Source organism: Convolutriloba macropyga, chromosome 7, assembly GCF_964194025.1.
Source record: "Convolutriloba macropyga chromosome 7, txConMacr16.3, whole genome shotgun sequence".
In the NCBI taxonomy this organism is placed as follows: Eukaryota; Metazoa; Xenacoelomorpha; order Acoela; family Convolutidae; genus Convolutriloba; species Convolutriloba macropyga.
In genome coordinates this window covers 27,124,618-27,144,978 of record NC_134474.1, presented here as the reverse complement: position 1 = coordinate 27,144,978, position 20,361 = coordinate 27,124,618, and the positions used below count along the sequence as shown (strand labels likewise).

Below are 20,361 nucleotides of genomic sequence, written 5' to 3'. Positions count from 1 at the left end.
TGAGGCGTTTTCGTATGCAGTAAATATTGCTGCAAAATTTTACTGCGGCTTTGAAAAATGACTACAGCAGCAAGATCAATTTCGTTTCGCTTCAATTTCGTCAATAATCTGTTTCGCTTTAACTTTTTAAATAGTTATATTTTTATCTCCAGTTTAATAGTCTCTACTAGTGCAATTGTGACAGATAACTCGATAGATGATTCCATGGTTTTTATCCAAGGAGGTTTGACTGACATTGGGCTGGACAAACCAATTTTACCTCAAGATGGCGAGGGTCCAATGAGACAGATCACAGTCCCTTCTTTTTACATCGACAAAACAGAAGTCACAAATGAACAATTCAAATTGTTTGTTGACAATACTGGATATGTCACGGAGGTAAATAATGGGGTTTTAAAAATTAAACTATTAAACTATTGCAAACTAACTGAAAAAAAGTTAAAACCGGATGCATCTCAGCGACAAAAACGCTCATTCACGTCTCAAGCGTTTGTTGACCACTCAAGTGACCTCTGATCAGACCCAAATCAAACCATTGTCCGACATCCGCGACCTCGAACCCATCTCCAGAAGCTGTGATTTTGGTCTGGAAACACCATCTCCTATTGAATTGGGTCTGATCAGAGGTCACTTCCCATGTAGGTACCCCGACCTGGTCCTTAACCCATTTGTTCAACTTAGCTTAACAGACCCATTATATACATAGTAATTTACGTACCCGGACCGTAGTGTCATTAAAAATCAGTACTGAATCATAAAAAATTCATTCTGTTTTTTTCTATGCGCAGAGCTCTGATCAGGGCACTTATTCGCCATTTCATAGTAAATTTCAGAGTAAATTCTGAGTTTTTTCTGAACATCATGAATCTCAGTTTCTGAATTCTTCCTGAACATAATGAATTTTATCCTGATTTTTTACTGATCAGTATGCTAAATCGCCCGGAACTTGGGAAAAAAACGCAAAAGCCAGTGGTAAAACTCAATTAATTGATCATATGGTTAATTGATAGAATGGTCAGTAAAAGGGGTTAACTGAGTCAGTTTGTTTATTATTATATTAGTTTATCGCACTGATTTCACTCTATCGCACTGATGGTAGTATAGTAGTTGGATCGATCGCACTGATGGTAGTATAGTTGTATCGCACTGATGGTAGTATAGTTGTAATGCACTGATTTCACTCTATCGCACTGATTTCACCCGAGGAAACAATACCTGCGACCTTCGTCGGATGAGCCGTCGGCTGACACTGACACCAGAGCTCCAGGAAAAGACGTCTTCGTTCAGGAGGGACGGAGATGATGCAGGTAAAGGTAGAATGTTTCACAGTACTTCCAATGTGCTGAAAAAGGACCAATACCACCGCCATCCACCCGCCTACCACTACCACCATTATCCCCGCCATCCACCCGCCTACCCCCACCACCATTACCCCCGCCATCCACGCGCCCACCACCACCACCATTACCCCCGCCATCCACGCACCCACCAACACCACCATTACCCACGCCATCCGCCCGCCCACCACCACCACCATTACCCCCGCCATCCACCCGCCCACCACCATTACCCCCGCCATCCACGCGCCCACCACAACCACCATTACCCCCGCCATCCACGCGCCCACCACCACCACCATTACCCCCGCCATCCACGCGCCCACCAACACCACCATTACCCACGCCATCCACCCGCCCACCACCACCACCATTACCCCCGCCATCCACCCGCCCACCACCACCACCATTACCCCCGCCATCCACCCGCCCAACACCACCACCATTACCCCCGCCCACTACCACCACCATCCACCCGCCCACCACCACCATTACCCCTGCCATCCATGTTTAAACTTATCACAAAGTGATTCATGAGCAAACACAGCTTATGGTGACATCAAATGTAGTTTATCCTAAATGTAGTTCAGCTAGCAAACAGGCTTATACGCTACTGTGTGACATAGTTATAACTAGCAAGTTTGTTGAAGGACTTAGTTATAACTAGTACTTTTTCCTTATCGACATTGAGGCGTTTTCGTATGCAGTAAATATTGCTGCAAAATTTTACTGCAGCTTTGAAAAATGGCTACAGCAGCAAGATCAATTAAAGTTAATCTGTTTGGCTTTAATTTTTTAAATAGTTATCTTTTTATCTCCAATTTGCTAGTTTTTTCTAATGCAATTGTGACAGATGACTCGATAGATGATTCCATGGTTTTTATCCTAGGAGGTTTGACTGACATTAGGCTGGACAAACCAATTTTACCTCAAGATGGCGAGGGTCCAATGAGACAGAACACAGTCCCTTCTTTTTACATCGACAAAACAGAAGTCACAAATGAACAATTCAAATTGTTTGTTGACAATACTGGATATGTCACGGAGGTAAATAATGGGGTTTTAAAAATTAAACTATTACACTATTGCAAACTAACTGAAAAAACTAACTGAAAATTTTCGGTCCTTTTGAACTCCTGTCTGGCCCCTCACTGAACTGAATTGTCGGGCACTGGTATCCTATCTTTGCTTAAAAAAATTTAGTGACTTCTAAATTAAATTTAATTCTCTACGCCACGTATGCGGCTATCTGACACCTGACGTCATCTGATTGCTTACTTTAATGTTGTCCCAAACTGAATATAGTACAAACGGATTGTGTCAAATGGACAATACTGACTTTATCACACATGTCACAGCTGTTCGCAGAAAGTTTTACCTTTTCTAAGTTTTCAATCTAGGCTGTTTTCTGCTTGTTTATTTTTTCTTTGCATAAATTTATTTCTTTTTCTTTGCATTTATTTTTTCTCTGCTTTGACTGTCAGGTAGCATGATGAGGGAAAAATTCACCATGTTAGAAGTTTGAAAGAGAACAACCTAATTATATGTTACATGACTGTGCTTGAAGTCACTGCGAAGTTCTGGCGTTTAAGCAGGACCACGCAGCGGTTCGAGATGTTACGCCAGAATTTCAAAGTGACGCCTGCAGAATCACGTAACCTTGCTCATTTAGATACGAAGTGTGCGCATTCTAAAATGACAAAAGTTCATGGAAGTCAACTTCTGGCTACGTATATAGCAACTTCTGCCATTGTAACTTCTGGCGTTTTCGTAGTCACTACCAATTTTTGCGGAGACACTGCAGACTTTCGGCATTTCAAAATGTGAACTTGATTGTTTTATGTGAATTGAGCTTGAATTAAGCTTAAAATAGCTTATTAAGAAGCTTTACCTTTTCAACTTATATTTAGCTAGCGAGACGAAGCCATGAGGAACAGGAAAGAATAATAGTAAGAGTTATGAGAGATGCCCGCGTGTGAGAGCTTAAGACCAGTTGGTGGGAATGGTTAGCACACTAGGCTTGCAAGTGAGAGATGCTAGTTACAATTCATTGCCAGTCCACTTTTACAGTAGTTGCGCCTGCTTAGAAACTTCAATATCAAAAAATGGCTTTTAGACAGAAAAAACTGTTGTAAGGCTATTCAATTTAACAGTGCTGTCTAAAATCAGGAAAAAAGATTCCATGAAAATTGAAACAGCATGTTCTCCATCCCAAGCGACATAAAAAAGAGAAGGAAAGTTAGTTGTAGAATCAACTCAATCAGCCTAGTTTTTTTAAAGAATTTGCGTCGCAATCAGAGATAATTAAGTCAAAATTAAAGACAAAAAATTTTGTATTGAGACGCACTACTTAGTTACAATCTTTACTTTATGATGTTTAACTGCACGTACCTTTTCGATAAGTTAAGTATAGACCTCATTTCTTCAGACAAAACGTTCAATTTCTCAGCCGCATCTCCCGTTAATCTTTGGCAGTAAATCCGAGAAGCAGTTCTATACGTTCTTGGATAATATTTTGTGAAAACTACTACTAAATACAAAGACTCATTGTTCCTATCTCCAAAATTGTTTGGTTTAAGGAACTTTATTTTTACATGTTTTTTTTTCGCCGCAAAGTCAATTTTAGCAGATCGATCTTTTGCAACGATAAACAAACTAAATCGATTGTTTAAGGAACGATTTCAATTGTTCGATCTCTCGAGAAAAAATGAGGCAGGAGGTTAATCTTGTTCCTGATTTTTTCACTACGCAGAAGGCTTAAATTTTTAAATTATTGCAATGTATTTATTGCAATTTCAGAACTATTATTCATCTTCTCTTGGCTCTTCTAAAATATAAAACTTTGGGTTCTGTTTGCGCGCTGTCTCAAGATCTGTTCAAAAATTTTTGAACTCAAGATTGACTTATCAAAATCAAATAGTAGTTGTCGCTCTTTTCACCACAAAGCAAAAACGACAACGAAAACAAACATGAGCCATTCTAGGGCTTGAAAACTTTCATTTCGATGTCATTCCTGCTTTTTATAATATTTTCTCCAAAGCTGCCAAAAATGATACAAGTGTTTCATTAGTGTATATTTTCAATTGTTCGAGTATCGCAGTGGCCACAAATGAAATGGTTTTCACTTATATAATATTTGCTTCACTTGTTGCCTGTATTTGTTGTTCTTTTTGTTTTTTTTGTAACATAACCTCGTTAAGGGTGAGTCACAAAGGTTTTCTGATGCAACTTCGTATTACCTGTTTAAGAAAATTCATGAAAAGTTACTGCTATTCTTATCTTTTTCAACAGGTACTTTCTCAATTTCTGTTTTCATTTTTGAGCTTTAGCATGCTTGTTCTGTTTGTTGTCCAAACACTTAGTACCAATAATCACTGTTCAGAATGGTTTTAAATGAAGTATCAGCTTAAACTGATTAGTGTTTTTAGTTGGCAGTTTCTACTGCAAATAAAACTTTATTCTAATTTAAAATTTTTGTTTTGTGTTTTTACCCGTTTTTGTTGCCATATTTTTCGACTTATTCTTCAGTCTCTTTCTGTTGTTTTATTACCCAGTCTTGACAGTTTCCGTCAGTTCATTACTAAGACTTGAAAAAACTCAATTTATTTTTCTAGTTTCTAATATAGGGTTACAGTGACTTTTTCACATGGTATTTTGACAAAATATTTTAAAGTTTTTACTGTATTTACTGTTTATATTGCTGTCTCATGGCTTATTCTCAGGAATGACTGGCAGCAATTGTTTTCTGTTGAATGATTACGGAACTGTTTTTCATTTCAATTGGCGTTTGTTGGTTTATCATTTTAAAATGGTCTTTTTTGCAAAAAAATTAATGGGTTTTCGTTATTTTCAGATTTTTTTTTTGTATTTTTTTGCCACAAGTAAATTAAAATTATAACCATAAACCATACGGTTAGATATACTTGAAACAAAAAAAACTTCAAATCAATCAAACAAAATTTAATAATAAACGTCAACAAAGTTCTTAAAGAATCACAATTTTCTTCCGATTGTTTTCTTCCTAAAAATAAAAATAACTTTTAAAAGCTTCTACGCTACCATTCAAAGGAATTTTTTTCATGTTGTGAGAGCAAAAAACATTCAACGTTTTCTGAAAAATGTTTTCAGTTTTTGCCAACCGAAGCCCTTGTGGTAACTTATTCCATTTTTGTACGCATTGACGAACAATCGAATTCAATCCACAGCTGGTTTTGGCATTTTTTCAAATTTTGAAATGCTTTATTCGAGTATTTTGAAGACTCAGATACCCGTAAAAGTTTTCAGAATTTTCTGGCCTGGCTTTATCATAACGAAATTTGATAAGCGACTTTTTTGCTTTTACTAGCTCAGCTGGTAGTGTCTTTGTCTGGATTAGCAGATCTCTCGCTTTGACATACTTTTTACTTAGAAAGCACACATTTATACCCCAGTTAATCTGTCGAATAAGGCGTTTTAGGTTTTTTGCAGATAAACTTTGACGAAAGATTGCCAAAAATGATAAGTGTGAAAGCACAAGTGATTTTAGAAGAAAAATGGGCGCGTTCAGGGGAACTTAACATCTTATTAGGTAAATTGATCTTATAGCATGAGCCATCATTTTTTAAGTTTTATTCAGCTGCTCCCCAAAACTAACATTTCTGTCAATTGGAATACCAAGATATCTGCAACTTTTTGGTGTTTTGAGAATTCGTTTTTAAATAAAATCCAAAATCAGAATTATTGCGCGAGAAAAAGATCAATTCGGTTTTTCGAATTTGTTTGTATTCAAAGTTAATTTGTTCATCTCTACATATTGTTGTGTTTTTTGTTAAATTTCCATGACTTTTCCATGTAAGCTACTTTTCTGTCCACAGCAGACAATACTTGTGTCATCTGCGAATTGAATTACATTTTCCGTTGTGTTTATATTAGATGAGAAATCGTTCACATATAAAAGAAAAACGAGTGGTCCTAAAACAGTTCCTTATGGCACACCGTGAATCACAATTTCACAATCAAAGAACATGCACTTAAGTTTTACCCTTTGTCTGCGGATGGCAAGAAATGAAAACAGTAATTCTTTCGCTTATTGGTAAAAACCATAAATTACAGTTTTCTTAAGGAAAATGATATGCGAAATGAAATTAAACGCTTTTGCAAGGTCTAGAAAAATAGCAGCAGTTTCTTTTCTTTGATCTAAATTAGACGAAACTGTTTCCACCAGTTCTTAAACTGACTCTGTTTCTATAATTTTTTCTGAAATCCGAATTTCTCTCGTTTATAATTTTATGCTTATCAACGAAATCCATCATCTGAGTCAGAAGGAGGCGCTCAAAGGTTTTTGCAAAATTCAGAGACACATAAACTGATCGATAGCTTGTGCTATCTAATTTATCACCTTTTTTGAAAATTGGTGTTACATAGGCTAGTTTCATTTTATTTGGGAAAACTTTCTCCTTAATGCAATCGTTTAGGGCGAACTGTAGATGTACGCCAAAAGCTAATTTGCTGGATTTTATCGGTCAAACTGAGATTTCAGCAGGTCCTGCTGCTTTGTTATCGTCCAGCGAGTCAATGGCTGAATAAAATTCTTTTCTAGTCACTGTTCTGAATGTTAATTCAGGTATATTAAGTTTATCAGAGTATTTACAAGCAACATCCGAACCTTTGAAATCACTTAGATTAGCAAATGATCTATTTAGACAACTGACAACATTTTTTGGTCCCCTTAAAATTTCACCACTGTCTAATCTGATTTTATCAACCTTGACATCTTTTTCTACTCGAACTGATCTTCTGTTTAATGAACTTCCATTGTTTCTTACTTGTTGGTAGTTTTTGGAAGAAATTGATGCAAAAATTGTTGTGGGCGTCCCTTAGTCTCCTATTAACCAAGTTTCTTAAATGCTTAAATTCTTTGTACGTCTCGCTGCCATGACGTTTTTTCGATTTATTGAACAAAAAATGTTTTTGGGCAATCAAATGCTTCAATTCTTGTGTTAACCAGGGCTCAGATTTCTTAAAACTTTCCCCCCTTTTTTAACAGTCTGAATTGATGCGTGATTTTTATCAATTTTCTCACAGATATTGATGACTGAATCAAGCATATCGTTGCCATTCTTAGATTGGTACATTCTCCGCCATTCGGCGAGGGCATGATCTCTGTTAACTTTAGAACGTGACAAAAATCGAAAATTGCTCATCGTTATTGTTGTCACTCTCAGATTTCAATGGGGTTTGATTCGAAGATAAAAAGAAAATGGTCAGAGTTCAAAGGAATTGTTGTGACCTTGTAGGCAATTATCTGATCTTTAGCGGCTTAGGCTCAACATTACCAACGAGGTTCCAATAAGCATAAATGAAGCTGGTTTTATGGCATAGCCCTTATCTAAAGATTGTATTACTTTAACATTTGGTCACAAAAAATTTGATTAGTATTTGTAAGTTGCGTTACTTAATTAGTAAAAATAGTTTTTTCGGCTCCGCACTTTGAATTCAAATTGTCAATGATTGTCCATATCTCCTGTTTTCCCACATTCCCTTGAAAAATCCTATTTTATAGGTTGGAACAATTCCTGTTAGGAGCACAGATGGTGCCAATACCCCTTATTTAATATAGGAAAAGATCGGAGAAACTACTATGTGTTCTGATCTAAAAACTGTTCTAAAGGTGAAAAAATGTCTACATTTTGATAGAAATAATGTTTTACCCTGCTGAGTGCAAGGTAGGTCTAATTGTTGCGTCGCAACACTTATTTTTGTTAATTAGACTTGCTTTAAACGCTTTAAAGACTTAAATGCTTTATGCTTAAGAAGAACTCAAGCTCAATAGGAGACAAGTATTTTTGATAAAATCAGATGAAATTATGATTTCTTAGTTCAAATCACGTGGTAACTTATTGTTGCATTTGTTGCAGATGTCATCTTGAATTGAAGTTTTGAAGCTCTCGAAATATGAAGGTCAAAAGGTTGTTTACCGCAACACTAATGATTTCATATTAAGTATATCGTTGTAAAGGTTTACAGAATCTTTTTGCATGGATACTTTTATATCTTCTGAAGCTTTCGACCATATCATACAAAACTTGAGAAATGTTGAGGTCAAATAGTCCAAAATTGGCAACAGAAAATCTCCAAACTCTCTGAATCATTCATTTTCCCCCATGATCAGAACTCATTCAGGAGTTGGAAAAATAATAATAGCACTTTTGTTTTGATGTTGAATGGGCCACATAGCACATTGCAGAAGTTTGTGAGTATGATGTTTTTCCAGACGGAGTACTTATATTATTTATCAACGTAAACAGAATGGAACTATAGGGTTGCTACAACTAAATTCAAAGCAGTCATATGTTTTAATTACAGAGTAAGGGCTTTCTGGTGGTCCTTCTGGCATCTAGTTTTTGAAGTACTAATATATGCAGTTTTATCAAATGGAATTGTGTCGCTATAACTGCATATTTTGATGTTTCAGGCCGAGACGTTTCAGAACTCATTTGTCCTTCAAAACTTTGTCAGCGAAGAACTGAATGCCAAAATTGAGCAGTCGGTGAGTGCATTCTTGCGTCGTATAAAAACTGGTCCTCTGATACAGAAGATTATATGACATTTTGCCCAATGCTTTTATACTCAATGTCATTATACCCAATGCCATTATACCCAAGCCGTTATTTTACCCAAGTTGTCATTATACCCAATGCCATTATACCCCTGCTGTCATTATACCCAATGCCATTATATCCAAGCCGTTATTTTACCCAAGCTGTCGTTATATCCAATGCCATTATAACCAAGCTTTCATTATACTCAATGCCATTGGACCCAATGCGAATTTACGAACTGCCCTTTAACCTTTTTGTTCAAAAATTCGATTACATTCGCAGTCGCTATTACAAGGATGTTTGAACACACTTAAGTGGACGATATAATCCCATATTCGGTCGTAATGGTTTCATATCAAGTCCATTTTTTAATCCAAATAGTCGCTCTGGCAACTAAACAAGATGGTACAAAAATTGACATTGAATAAAGTTGCATTTGTATACTGGCAAGTTGGATATAATGGAATTGGGTCAATTGTCTTGGAACCGGTACAGAGCATTTTCTGTCTCTACGATGTAATTATTGGCAAATTTAGGAAGCGGGTAAAGTTACTCTAATTTGTACGCAGATTCTATTTTATAATCCTAATACACTGGCCAGAGTAAATCAAAACGGATTTTGCTAACGCTCCAATCTTTGCCGCCTTTGAGCGTTTATTGTCATATACGGGAAATATTGCTCGCATGTGGTATGAACGAAAAATCCGAGCGACATGTGCATTAAGTCAATTGAGAGATCCTTAAAAGCCTAGTGGCAAGAAGAATCCGGTATCCCTAAATGTGCCATTATGTACATAGCAACAGACTATAATGTAACATTGAGCTTAGTTCATTTTATTAATAGCCGCGAAGCCATAGCTGAGGCTATTATTGGCCTTCCCTTAGTTTTTACGACTCGAAGAGTATTGGTTTCCTTAAGGTTTTTTTTTTACCGGAAGTACTATTCGTTCAGACGATGTTTTGACCTAAAAGCGAAAGTGAGCAAAATTGCAGTGTGAACTAATTTTTTTTGAGCGAGAAAAGTTTTTTGATCATGCGCTGCGTTTAGTGAATGACTTTTTGACATAGAAAAGTAGCTTTGACTGAATGGCACATATAGATAACCGTTTTTAGCCGTTTTTTCGTCTAAGTGGCCTAGTTTTTTTTTGCTTGTAATTTGGTTTTTTGTAGAAGTAATTTTTAATCGATGCTATGTTGAAATGTAAACCCCGGAAGTTGATAGCACACTATTTTGCGTAGCCTGAAATTGCGTTTCAAATGCGAAATTGGCACATATTTCTTGATTTTTTAGGTAATTTTTGGCTTTTTTCTATTAATTTCTTCATTTTTGGATCTTTTAGCTGTTTTTGTCAAAAATCAGTTAATATGGTAACTTCCTTTTGATAATTCTTATACTCAATGCCTCTTTCTACCTCGATGTAATTTTGTTTCATAAAATTGTGCATTTGCTAATCCGATTTTCGTAGTTTTTCGCCAATTTTGTTCAGTTTTTTGTTTTGTATTTTGATTTTAATTACTAGAAATAGTATTTTGGGGAACATGAGGGACTTTAATTTTGTTTCAATAAAAATTCAATCATTTTTGGTGTTAAGTTTTTGAAAAAACAGCTAAATTTTTTTCATAAATGCAGTCTTAAATATTTTTTGACCACTTTTTTGCAAAATGTTTCATTGTTTCGCATGTCTGAATTCTGCTTTTTCTTGTTTTATTCTCTTCAGCAAGTTGGATTTTTGTCTCGAATGACTCGTTTTTTTTTTCTATGTCTCGAATGCTGATCAATGAAATGTACTCGTTTTTCTCGGTTTTTTTAAATTTGATTTTTAACTTTCAAAAATCAAGAATTGGTCTTTTTGTTACGGTGTTCCTAACATTGTGTCCATATTCTTCACATTCTCATTTGTATCATTCTAGTTTTGTCCTGGCACCTACTTTCATATTCGTTATATTGATTTTTTCAGTTGTTAAAAAATTGAATGAATTCAGCTTTTTCTTAGATCTTGGTTTCTTCGGTTTGCAATTGATTTAATTCAAAATAAGTCAGTACTGGGAGTTTGCTAGAAATCCTTTTCCAACATTTCTAATTATTACTATTCATTGCAATTTTTTTCCGGGCTTGGTATTGTTTTCAGACGATTTTTTGCCTTTGAATATTATTCTGTTGCTTTTGTTTTTCTATGATTAATTTAATTTTTGAATTAGTTTGAAATCATGTTGTCTAGCATATATATAACAAGAAAGAATCGTGTATTAGTTTGGTCTTAATTGCCGTGATTAGAAATCTAATTGTAGTGGTCCTCTGATTCTTAAGTTTGAGCACTCTTTTTTAAATAATTTTGACTTTCCTGTCTTTTTTGAAAAGTTTTTATCTGCCGTTTGCTTTCGCGATCTTTTTGCGATTAGAATCAATAATTATCTGAGGGCAATTGATGGCCCTGTCAGCTTTGTCAAGTTATCAGTTTTTCGACCATCCTAAAAATTTCAGACTTTTTTAACGTTACCAAACATTTTCAATAATAAAATTTTGCTGCCTTTTCTTTCTCTTGGTGATTGTGGTTTAAATTTCATCGATTTGTAGATCAGACCCGGGGAGGTAAAGAGTTAGTGCTTTAATACAAAAGGTAATAGCTTCAACTTTTTGTGAAGTTTTGGTGCTTCGAGTCGCTTCCGGAATTCTTCCGGCTATGTTTTTTTATTTATTTCGTCGTCAAGATTTTTGTTACGACCATATGACGTCACAACCACTTCAAATCTGCTTTTTGTTCAATCGTTCGTGAACTGCGTGCGTGACGTCATTTTTCACTCTTAGTGGAGCTAGTTTTTTGTTCGTTCGCATGATTAAAGTTTTAGTCACACGTGACTTACCTCTCTTAAAAGTGACTTCCTCACTCTGAAATCGACTTTTTCTTTGCTTAAATTCAAAGAGATAAGGTCAAATGAGTGCTTGTCACTCTTATTGAAGGTTATTTAAGAGCAGCTAATAGAAACAGCAATAAGTAATACAGATTTTTAATCAAAATTTAACATCTCAGCCCTTAAGGAAAAGAATAAGTTTCTTTTTTGGTCTGTCTTTTTACCTTCTTTTTGAGACTACAGATCTATGAAGCTATTGCGGCTTTTTTCTGGCAATTTGCCAGCTATGTTTTTATAATTTGGACGGCATTCCATTTACAAATTAAGTTAAACTTGCTGTACAGACGCTAGCCAGCCTAATAGGCTATGGGCTCTTTTCTGTCATACCCCCCACTTTAATTCGTACCCCCTTTTATGCATATAATAGCATATTTTTTGGATGTCATAAACTCACATAGTCAATTAAACACAAACGGAAATTACAATATAATGCTGCAGCGAAGTTTTGAAATTAACGCGCATGTAAAAAATTACAATCTGTAGATGACTAATGCGTGAAGAACCGGCAGTTTAATAATGTGTGTTTTTATCAATTCGAAGTTTATCTTGCACACGAACAGTTTTATCAATCATTTTCTTAAAGTAATCGGGATCAAAAATCTTTTCAATTTAGCTCTGATATTACGACATATTACCGTTATCAAAACAAGAATCGATAAGTAACAAAAATAGAATTTTGGAAGGTGCAAACAGATTGACGATATAAGACTGGGGGCAATAGCAGAAAAGAGCCCGTTGACTGGATTCCTGTAGTGAATCCACTAATTAAAGTCGTTAAAGTCACTCGTAAAAGTTTCTTTTTTAAACTCACAGTAAATGTGTCTGAAAATACATTGATCTCGCATGAGGAAATTTTTACAACTGAGCAGCAGAAAATTTGAAGTTCGTGAAACTGCACCACGTTAACAGCTGCAGAAAAGTCCATCCCTAATTTCTTTTGCAAACTTCCGAATCTTGACATAATCTTCCTCCTCGAGTTTACACCATGCCAAATATTTGATATTGCAAGACTCGATAAATTGACCAAGCTCATAACGACTGTCCAGAAAAGGCATAAAAAATCAATGTTTTTAGAAGCCGTCAATTCTTGTCTTATGAGTTCTGATGCTTAGTAGGTTGCCCAAGCACCTTGGTGGCTGCCAGTGGATGGAGCTGACTGGAAACAGCCAGAAGGACCAGGTTCCTCAGTGATGGACAGGATGAGCAACCCCGTAGTGCATGTCAGCTGGAGTGATGCTACAGAGTACTGTGCGTGGGCGGGGAAGAGGCTTCCGTTTGAGGCAGAGTGGGAGAGAGCGTGCAATGGTGGAAAACCACAGAGGTCTGAAAGACTTTTTCATTCTAGATCTCATAGCGTTAATGTCAAGACCCTCACTTTCATGCAGTTTCGTGATTGAGTTTGAATAAATAATACTTGATGATTGGTCATTTGAGATTTTTTAACGCGTAAGTATTTAACCCCCCTGTTATCCTCTTAATTTACATGATTCCTACAAAAAAGATGATAATTGAACAGCCTGATCTTAAATACAAATAAAATCGCATGCACTATGCCTCTTTTACAGCCTAGTCACGAATAACGGTGTTTTTAGTTACTACATTGGAGAGGCATGCTTGGTCGTGAAATTTTATGTCTTCTGAGGCGCCGAACCAGTATAGATAAATAATATCTTTTTAATTGCTGTTCTGTGAAATTAACCAATGATTATCACAAACGAGCTCAAAAATGCAAAATTTGATTTTTATTTTTTTTTTCAGATTTCAAGAATTGCATAATTTATGACACGCCTAATTTTTGTTACAATTGTATAAAGAACTTTGCAGGAACTTATACACTAAAGTTCAATCACAACAGTAGGAATCTTACGGGAAAATTTCATTTTTTAATTGCTCAATTTTAGGTCCCAGTGTCTGTTTCTATAAATTCTTAATTATATTCCTATACTTCTGTTATCCAGACTGTTCCCTTGGGGCAACAGAGAAACCAAAGATGGAAAGTGGCTCCTCAACATCTGGCAGGGCAAATTCCCTGCTGAAAACTTGGAGGAGGATGGATACGCTGGAATTGCACCAGTAGGTTTATGCGCAAAAAACTCAAATATCGGAGAATTAGATATCATTTATCAAAATCATTTTCTAGACAAAAATCCAGAGCAGCTCGTTTTACGAGAACAGTTCCCTTTTTTTTCAAATTTCTTTTAAATACACTTTTAAACACACAAGTTCAGGCGTGGACTACAGCTGGGACAAATAGCAACAAATCCTTGCTCCTTTTTGGGCGTCAATGTGGCATAATTTGAACACGATCAACGTATATTTACCGCTTAATTACGTAAGAAAGTCGCGGAAGATAATTTACTATCTAGTCAACGCTAGTTAAAAAAGAAATATTTTTCCAAAAATTCCTTGACCCGGATCTGTTTCAGGTTGCCTCTTTTCCCAACTCCAGTCTGGGTCTGTATGACATGGTTGGCAATGTGTGGGAATGGACGCAGGATTGGTACACCAACAAACACTCACCTGCTTCTAATTCTATGGTAAACAACAAACCCTACTCCAGAAATAGTCGATGTTAAATGCAGGAAAATTGCGGGTGTTTGCGGTTTGAGTTAAACAAAAACGACGAAGACTTACGTTTTTTTCCTCGGTATCGTCGTACGGTTTCGAAACGTAGAAAGAGTGTCGGTATGTTTGATATCAATGTTTGAAGCCTTTAATTCATAAATAATAGCTAATATTAGATAAATAATAACTTCCTCTTGATACTTGAATCTTTTTAATACAAACATCTCCCTTAAAAACGATGATGCAAAAACATTTAGTCTATGTGTCAGCAAACCCAATCGTAACCGTGAGTGTCTAAATTTATAAACTGACCTTTTCTTTACTAGGAATGTGAGTTTACCAACAACAATTTTACTCAAATTTTTTGATCTTCAATTGAACAATAAATAAACAATGGTTGGGGATAACACTGTTTGAATAAACTAAAGTGAGCTTGATAGACAGTTGGGATTTGAAAATGCGGAAGCTGTATTGCAGCACTTCACTTTGTCTTATTTCCAACAAAAGCCAGCATGAAAGCAAAAAGCCTCTGGGAGTATAACAGAAAAGACCTTTTAAAACAAAAAGTGTTACACAAAACAAATACACGCTAGAATCACGTGAAACTTATCAAATCTAATTAAAAAAAAGTGAGTAACAGCCTGGGTAACATATTCTCAGCGAAGTTTTATGATATTTTTGTGAGCTTTTTCAGTTCATGAGTATTTTCAGAATACCCACGGGGGGATATTCATTATTCCGATTGTAGAATTTTGTACTTTGCTTAGGTTGACTAGCTGGGGGCCGACTAGCGCCCAAAACTCTAACATATTGAAAGGGGTGTTTTGATGGCTCTCAGACTTCTATTGGAGGGTGATTTTGTCACCACGCTTCTCTTGTCGGCTGTAGGAAGCTCGAGTTGGAATAATGAATTGATTCGCGTAATTAAATAACATCAAATGAATGAACAAGAAATGCAAAAGATCACAAAATGAAATCAAAATTCAACCAGTGTTTTATTATAAAAGATAGTTCACAGCTTCAAATTTGTAACCAAATTCGCAACTAAAGAGCTACTATTCTCTATCACAACCACACAAGAAGTGCTCCAAATAGCTCTCAATTAGGCCGCTTGATCTTAATGCGGTTATCCGGTGTTCTGATTTCCAATCGCGCAAACTGATGTTTTGAATTAATCAAGTCAGTTCAAATCTCTCAACAAGGTTTTTGTTATCACAACTTCTCTACAGGTCAACTCTTAAGCTACAACTCTGTTATGAAACTGATTTCGTAATGTTGTTGTTCTACTCCTCAGTAACTTATAAACCATTAACGTACAAGAGTGATCAAAACAAAAGAATTTTTTCACATCGCATTATGGACCACATTAGTTATGCTTTTCTTACTTTTAGTTTGTTATGACTATATAATAACAATTTAATAACCTGAACGCCTTCTTTATACATTGCTGACATCTACTCAAGCTATTCGAACTAAAACAAAAGCCGTATCAGACTTAAGACGCTACCAATTAATCAGTTGGTCATCTTCAGAGCTTCAGAGTTAATACAGCTCATTTCAGACTATATCTATGAAACAGTTTCTCAGCTCCCTTCTCCAATAGCTATAGTAACATAATGAGACTTGGCATATGATATCTTTACATCACTCTCTAAAACCTTGCAGAACTAAAGTTGGGAAAATGAAAAAAAGAACTATTCACTTTGTCTCATCACAATGGTACGATTACCGCTCTAGAAGTTAAAAATCAGTTTCTCCGAATCCTACACCGATATGGGAGCCTTACTTTTCTGAGCTCAGTTACTTTGTGAGGGGGTCACCCAAGTAACACTTTGTTAAGCCTGCATAAGAATCTCAGCTGAATCCGATCTTCACAAGTTAGTTCTTGAGCTTTACACCACCCAGGTTTTTTTGGTTCCACTTGTTCGTCGACCTTGTCGAAAGTTTTAGTGGCTTGGTCGTTTAAAGGCCTTTTACTGATTAAAATTAAGAATATTCCTGATGATAAACTATGATCGATCTACTACTAAAGTTTGTAAGGGTCACTCAATTATTGTTGTTGCTTACTACTTGTCTAAAAAAGCTGAACTAAATTATTATTTTCAGATCAGTCATTTTGAGAGTCAAGGCCTCTAAGTAATAGTTTTTACAAGTTCTTGCTACAAAAATTTTACAATAGTCAAAAAGATTGATTAATCTAGGTGATAAGTAAAATAGCGTTTATAACGTTAAGTTTACTCGATTTTGTTTGCTTGATCGAGTAACTGATTGAAGTCAATTTATTCTTCAAACGTCAATTAACTGCTATAAGTGCTCTAAGAGCCTTAGGCAATGATGATACTTGCAAAGCATTTAGTTCCTCGATTGACATTTAGTGCCCCGCTGCTCATGTCAGACATATTGGACGCTTGAGTTTGCCTACATTCAAATCTACTCAAAAAACAAATAAGTTGAGCGAATTTTATTCAGGTTAATAAACTCAATTAAGAAATTTCTTCAGCACCGTTTCAAAATTCTTGGAGTTGGAAAAAAAACAAGATGGAAAAAATTACTCGAGAATGGAAAGCAATAGAAACAACTAAAAATTGTGAGATTCAATAGATGTGTATCTTTTTGCGGCTAGCTTCTAAAAACCTATGAAATATACAATTTGTACTTCCGCTCCAAATTACTTCACGCTCTTAATTGCTCTTGCGCGTCAGCTTCACTGCATTGAATTCTATTAATGTTGGGGCGTTTGGCCAAATTAGTGTTGTGTTTCAGACTGGACCGTCCAGTGGGAAAGACAAAGTGAAGAAAGGAGGATCTTTCATGTGCCAGAAGGTAATTAATTTAACATCATATTTCAGTTCACTACAGATCTTCAGATTATTTCTGACCGATAATGATTTCAACCAAATGACATCAGATAAGACTCATTCGAGTGCACACCGGTAATTGCCAGTCCAAAGTTACTGTGTCTGGACAGTTGTTCAAGCGCACTAAATTCTGGACAAACTTGATTTTAAGCGAAATTTAGTCGGATCATGCGCTCGGTCAAAGATGTCAATTCAGTCTACGAATTGAGCTTGTACGACATACCTAAAAATGATCCATATAATCTAATTTTAAGCTTAATGCTAAGGCAAAGCAACACGGTTCACATTTTCTAATTGTTAGAGATCCTTCAGTATTTACCCTCAATCAAAATAGATAATGAGCTCTTTAAAATGCTACCCCGGTTTGAGGTTTAGACCTGGACTTATAAAAAGAGTTTAAATATCTGTTGAGTGGGGACTTTATTGACTGCAATTACACAATCGATTTTCCTGGTTAAAGTGAGGGAAAGACTTTTAATTACTATAACCAACAATTCATCGCGCCTAGAGGAACTTATTGTTCCAAACCCTCAATGAAATGGGGGTTAGTAACTTTATACCAACCCCACTTTTTGACCCCCTATATCTTTTGACGAGAGATACAAAAATGGTATCATTGGAAATCTTTTGAAAAACTAAATCGGTTGATGAAGTCATTTTTTACTCAAAAAAATGAGGTTCAAACTTTTTGACTTTTTCACGTTTCGCGTGTTCATTTTATGAGCATTTTATATACATTTTATTTAATAAATTTTCAAGTAAAATTGATATCTTGACTGTTTAAAATGAAGCCTTCATAAAAGAGAGCATTCAGTAACTTCTAATTACTAGGCTAAAAAAAGTTAGGTCGGTGAAAGTGAGGACGCGTTAACAGTTCATGGAGCAGCTTTGGTGTCAACTGCGACTATCCAGAATTAACTCAGCCAAAAATTTATTTCTGAAGCTGTTTTCACTATAAAACCTAAATTGACAAAAGCAGCTTTTAAAAAATTGACGCTTAAGTTTACTTTAAAAGTTGGGGAGAGGCTCGATAAATACTTACATTTTCACTGTTTTATTATGTTATTATTCTTCATACGGTTACATTTTTAATAGCTGCGGAAACAATAGCTGGGTGGAACAATTATACGCCTTCTCTAGTTGGCATTAATAGCATTTATTAAAATACATATAATCTTTATCATTTGAACGGTTCGAACACTTTGCAAACGGACATTACAGATTCTCCTTGTTTTCTTTAATTGTACTTTGTCCCGGTTCAATTGAAATTTTTTTATATCATAATAGTTAAATTTGGCGTAAATCGATAGAACAAATGTATGAAGCTAGGTTTGTACCGCAAACAAGCCATTTTTTTTGCAGCAACATTTACTAAAAAAAATCAAAAAAAGTTATTTTTAGGGTTTTTGCTACCGATACAGATGTGCAGCTCGCGGCAACAATTCGCCCGACACCTCAGCTTACAATCTCGGATTCCGGTGTGTCAAATCAGCCAGTCCAAATCCCGAGACTGACCCAGATTACAAAAAGAATGAAAAGAATAGAAATGAACTGTGATAGAAACATGTTTCGTTGATCTTTTCCGTACCCCCCCCCCCTCCCCCGAGCGTAGTGGGTTCAAATTATTTGACCCCCAAGAGCACGTGTATCTATCTTGTAGCTCCTATTCTGTCATTGGGGGTACATATCGCACTTGGATGCACAAACGGAAAAGGTCCTGTTTCATTGCTAACAAAAAGTTGTGTTTATGCGCTGATGTATTTTTTTATAATGACAATGATACATTAAATTGTTTAGTCGAATTCGGTCTAGCCTAATTCCCACTGCCTGAATTAGTTGAATGAATGGTGGCAGTAGAGCATTTTGAAGTTGTGCTGTCTCCACGCGTCAGACAAGACATCACACAACTTGATCAGAGCATGGCTAACTCTGAACTACCAAATTTTGACTGAGAATTCTAAAAATAGACCTCAAAATGCAAAAAATGCAAAAACAACTAACAGGAAACACATTAAACGCAACCGACTAACGTCGGGCGAATTCCTCTCAAATGACTGGCAGGCGGTTCGCTTCGTCAGTATTGCAAGTTTACGGAGACTAGCTTTAGCTTAATTAGAGAGACATGGGGTGCAGCGGGTACGAGTGGAACAATGTACAGTGAGGTAAGGTTCAAACTCTAAGAACCGCTCTTCAAAGCATAAAATTATGACTCAGTTTCGGTGAATCGCATACTAGAGACTAGTGAGCCGCAAAGCTCTAACAGAACAAAATTCACTCAGGGCGTTACCTGTGCATCCTGTTTTTGAGGACGATAAAACAAAATGTTCGAGCAATAAATCGGTCCCGCAAAAAAATGCATTAAAACCACAGGTCTAAAATAATTGCTACAAACCTTGCCGCAAGCGCACTGCTTTTAGATACCCTTCCTTCTTTAGCGTTGCCAAAATGAGTACTCCAATTTCGCTTCAAACGGCACTAAGATCTGAATAAATCTTCATAAATTATAGCAGAACAATCCTGAAATACATTCTAAACTCTGACTAGCAGACCACCAGATCAAGACTAGACAACCAAACAAAAAATTGTTTCCACAATTTACATAAACATAACCGACTACCGTCGGGCGAAATAATCTCAAACGACCGGCGAACGGTTGGCTTCGTCAGTAGCTGGCTACAACTTAGAGACGCCAGCTCAATAGGGGGGGGTTCAGCTGTAAGATGTAGGACGTGTGGATGGGGGAGTTAAGGGAGTGGAATGAGGTGGACAAGGGCCGGGGGTAGGGGGCACTTTAAGAACCACAACCTCTAGTGAACCGCAAACATAGAGACTAGACGCGCTCAGTAATTTAATGTCCTTTGGGTTTCACCTGCTAATCCCGTTACTGAGAACCAAAAGTCAAGTGGTCAGACGAAGAAAACGATCAGACGAAAAATTGGTGGTACAAGAAATTGCAAAATGCAAGATCAGAAAGATTAAACTGCTACAGGCATCAACGCAATTCTAAATTTCACGGTTTAGTGGGGCGAGCTTGAGCTTGATTCGACTCTGTAACATTGTTTTCTAGCCTGGTTAAGAAATAAATCAAATAAAAAAAATTCTGACCTTATA

The 20,361-nt window shown here is 36.2% G+C and overlaps 1 protein-coding gene across 1 annotated transcript; it reads left to right on the top strand.

Moving 5' to 3' along the window:
• Positions 1–2,182: 2,182 nt before the first annotated feature.
• On the top strand, positions 2,183–19,115 carry LOC142342178 (formylglycine-generating enzyme-like). Its single transcript, XM_075393403.1, has 7 exons — positions 2,183–2,384; positions 8,791–8,865; positions 12,943–13,148; positions 13,786–13,900; positions 14,254–14,364; positions 17,156–17,215; positions 18,652–19,115. Exons 1-7 carry the CDS (start codon positions 2,211–2,213, stop codon positions 18,805–18,807), a joined length of 897 nt encoding a protein of 298 aa, XP_075249518.1. The 5' UTR covers positions 2,183–2,210; the 3' UTR covers positions 18,808–19,115.
• Positions 19,116–20,361: the final 1,246 nt, after the last annotated feature.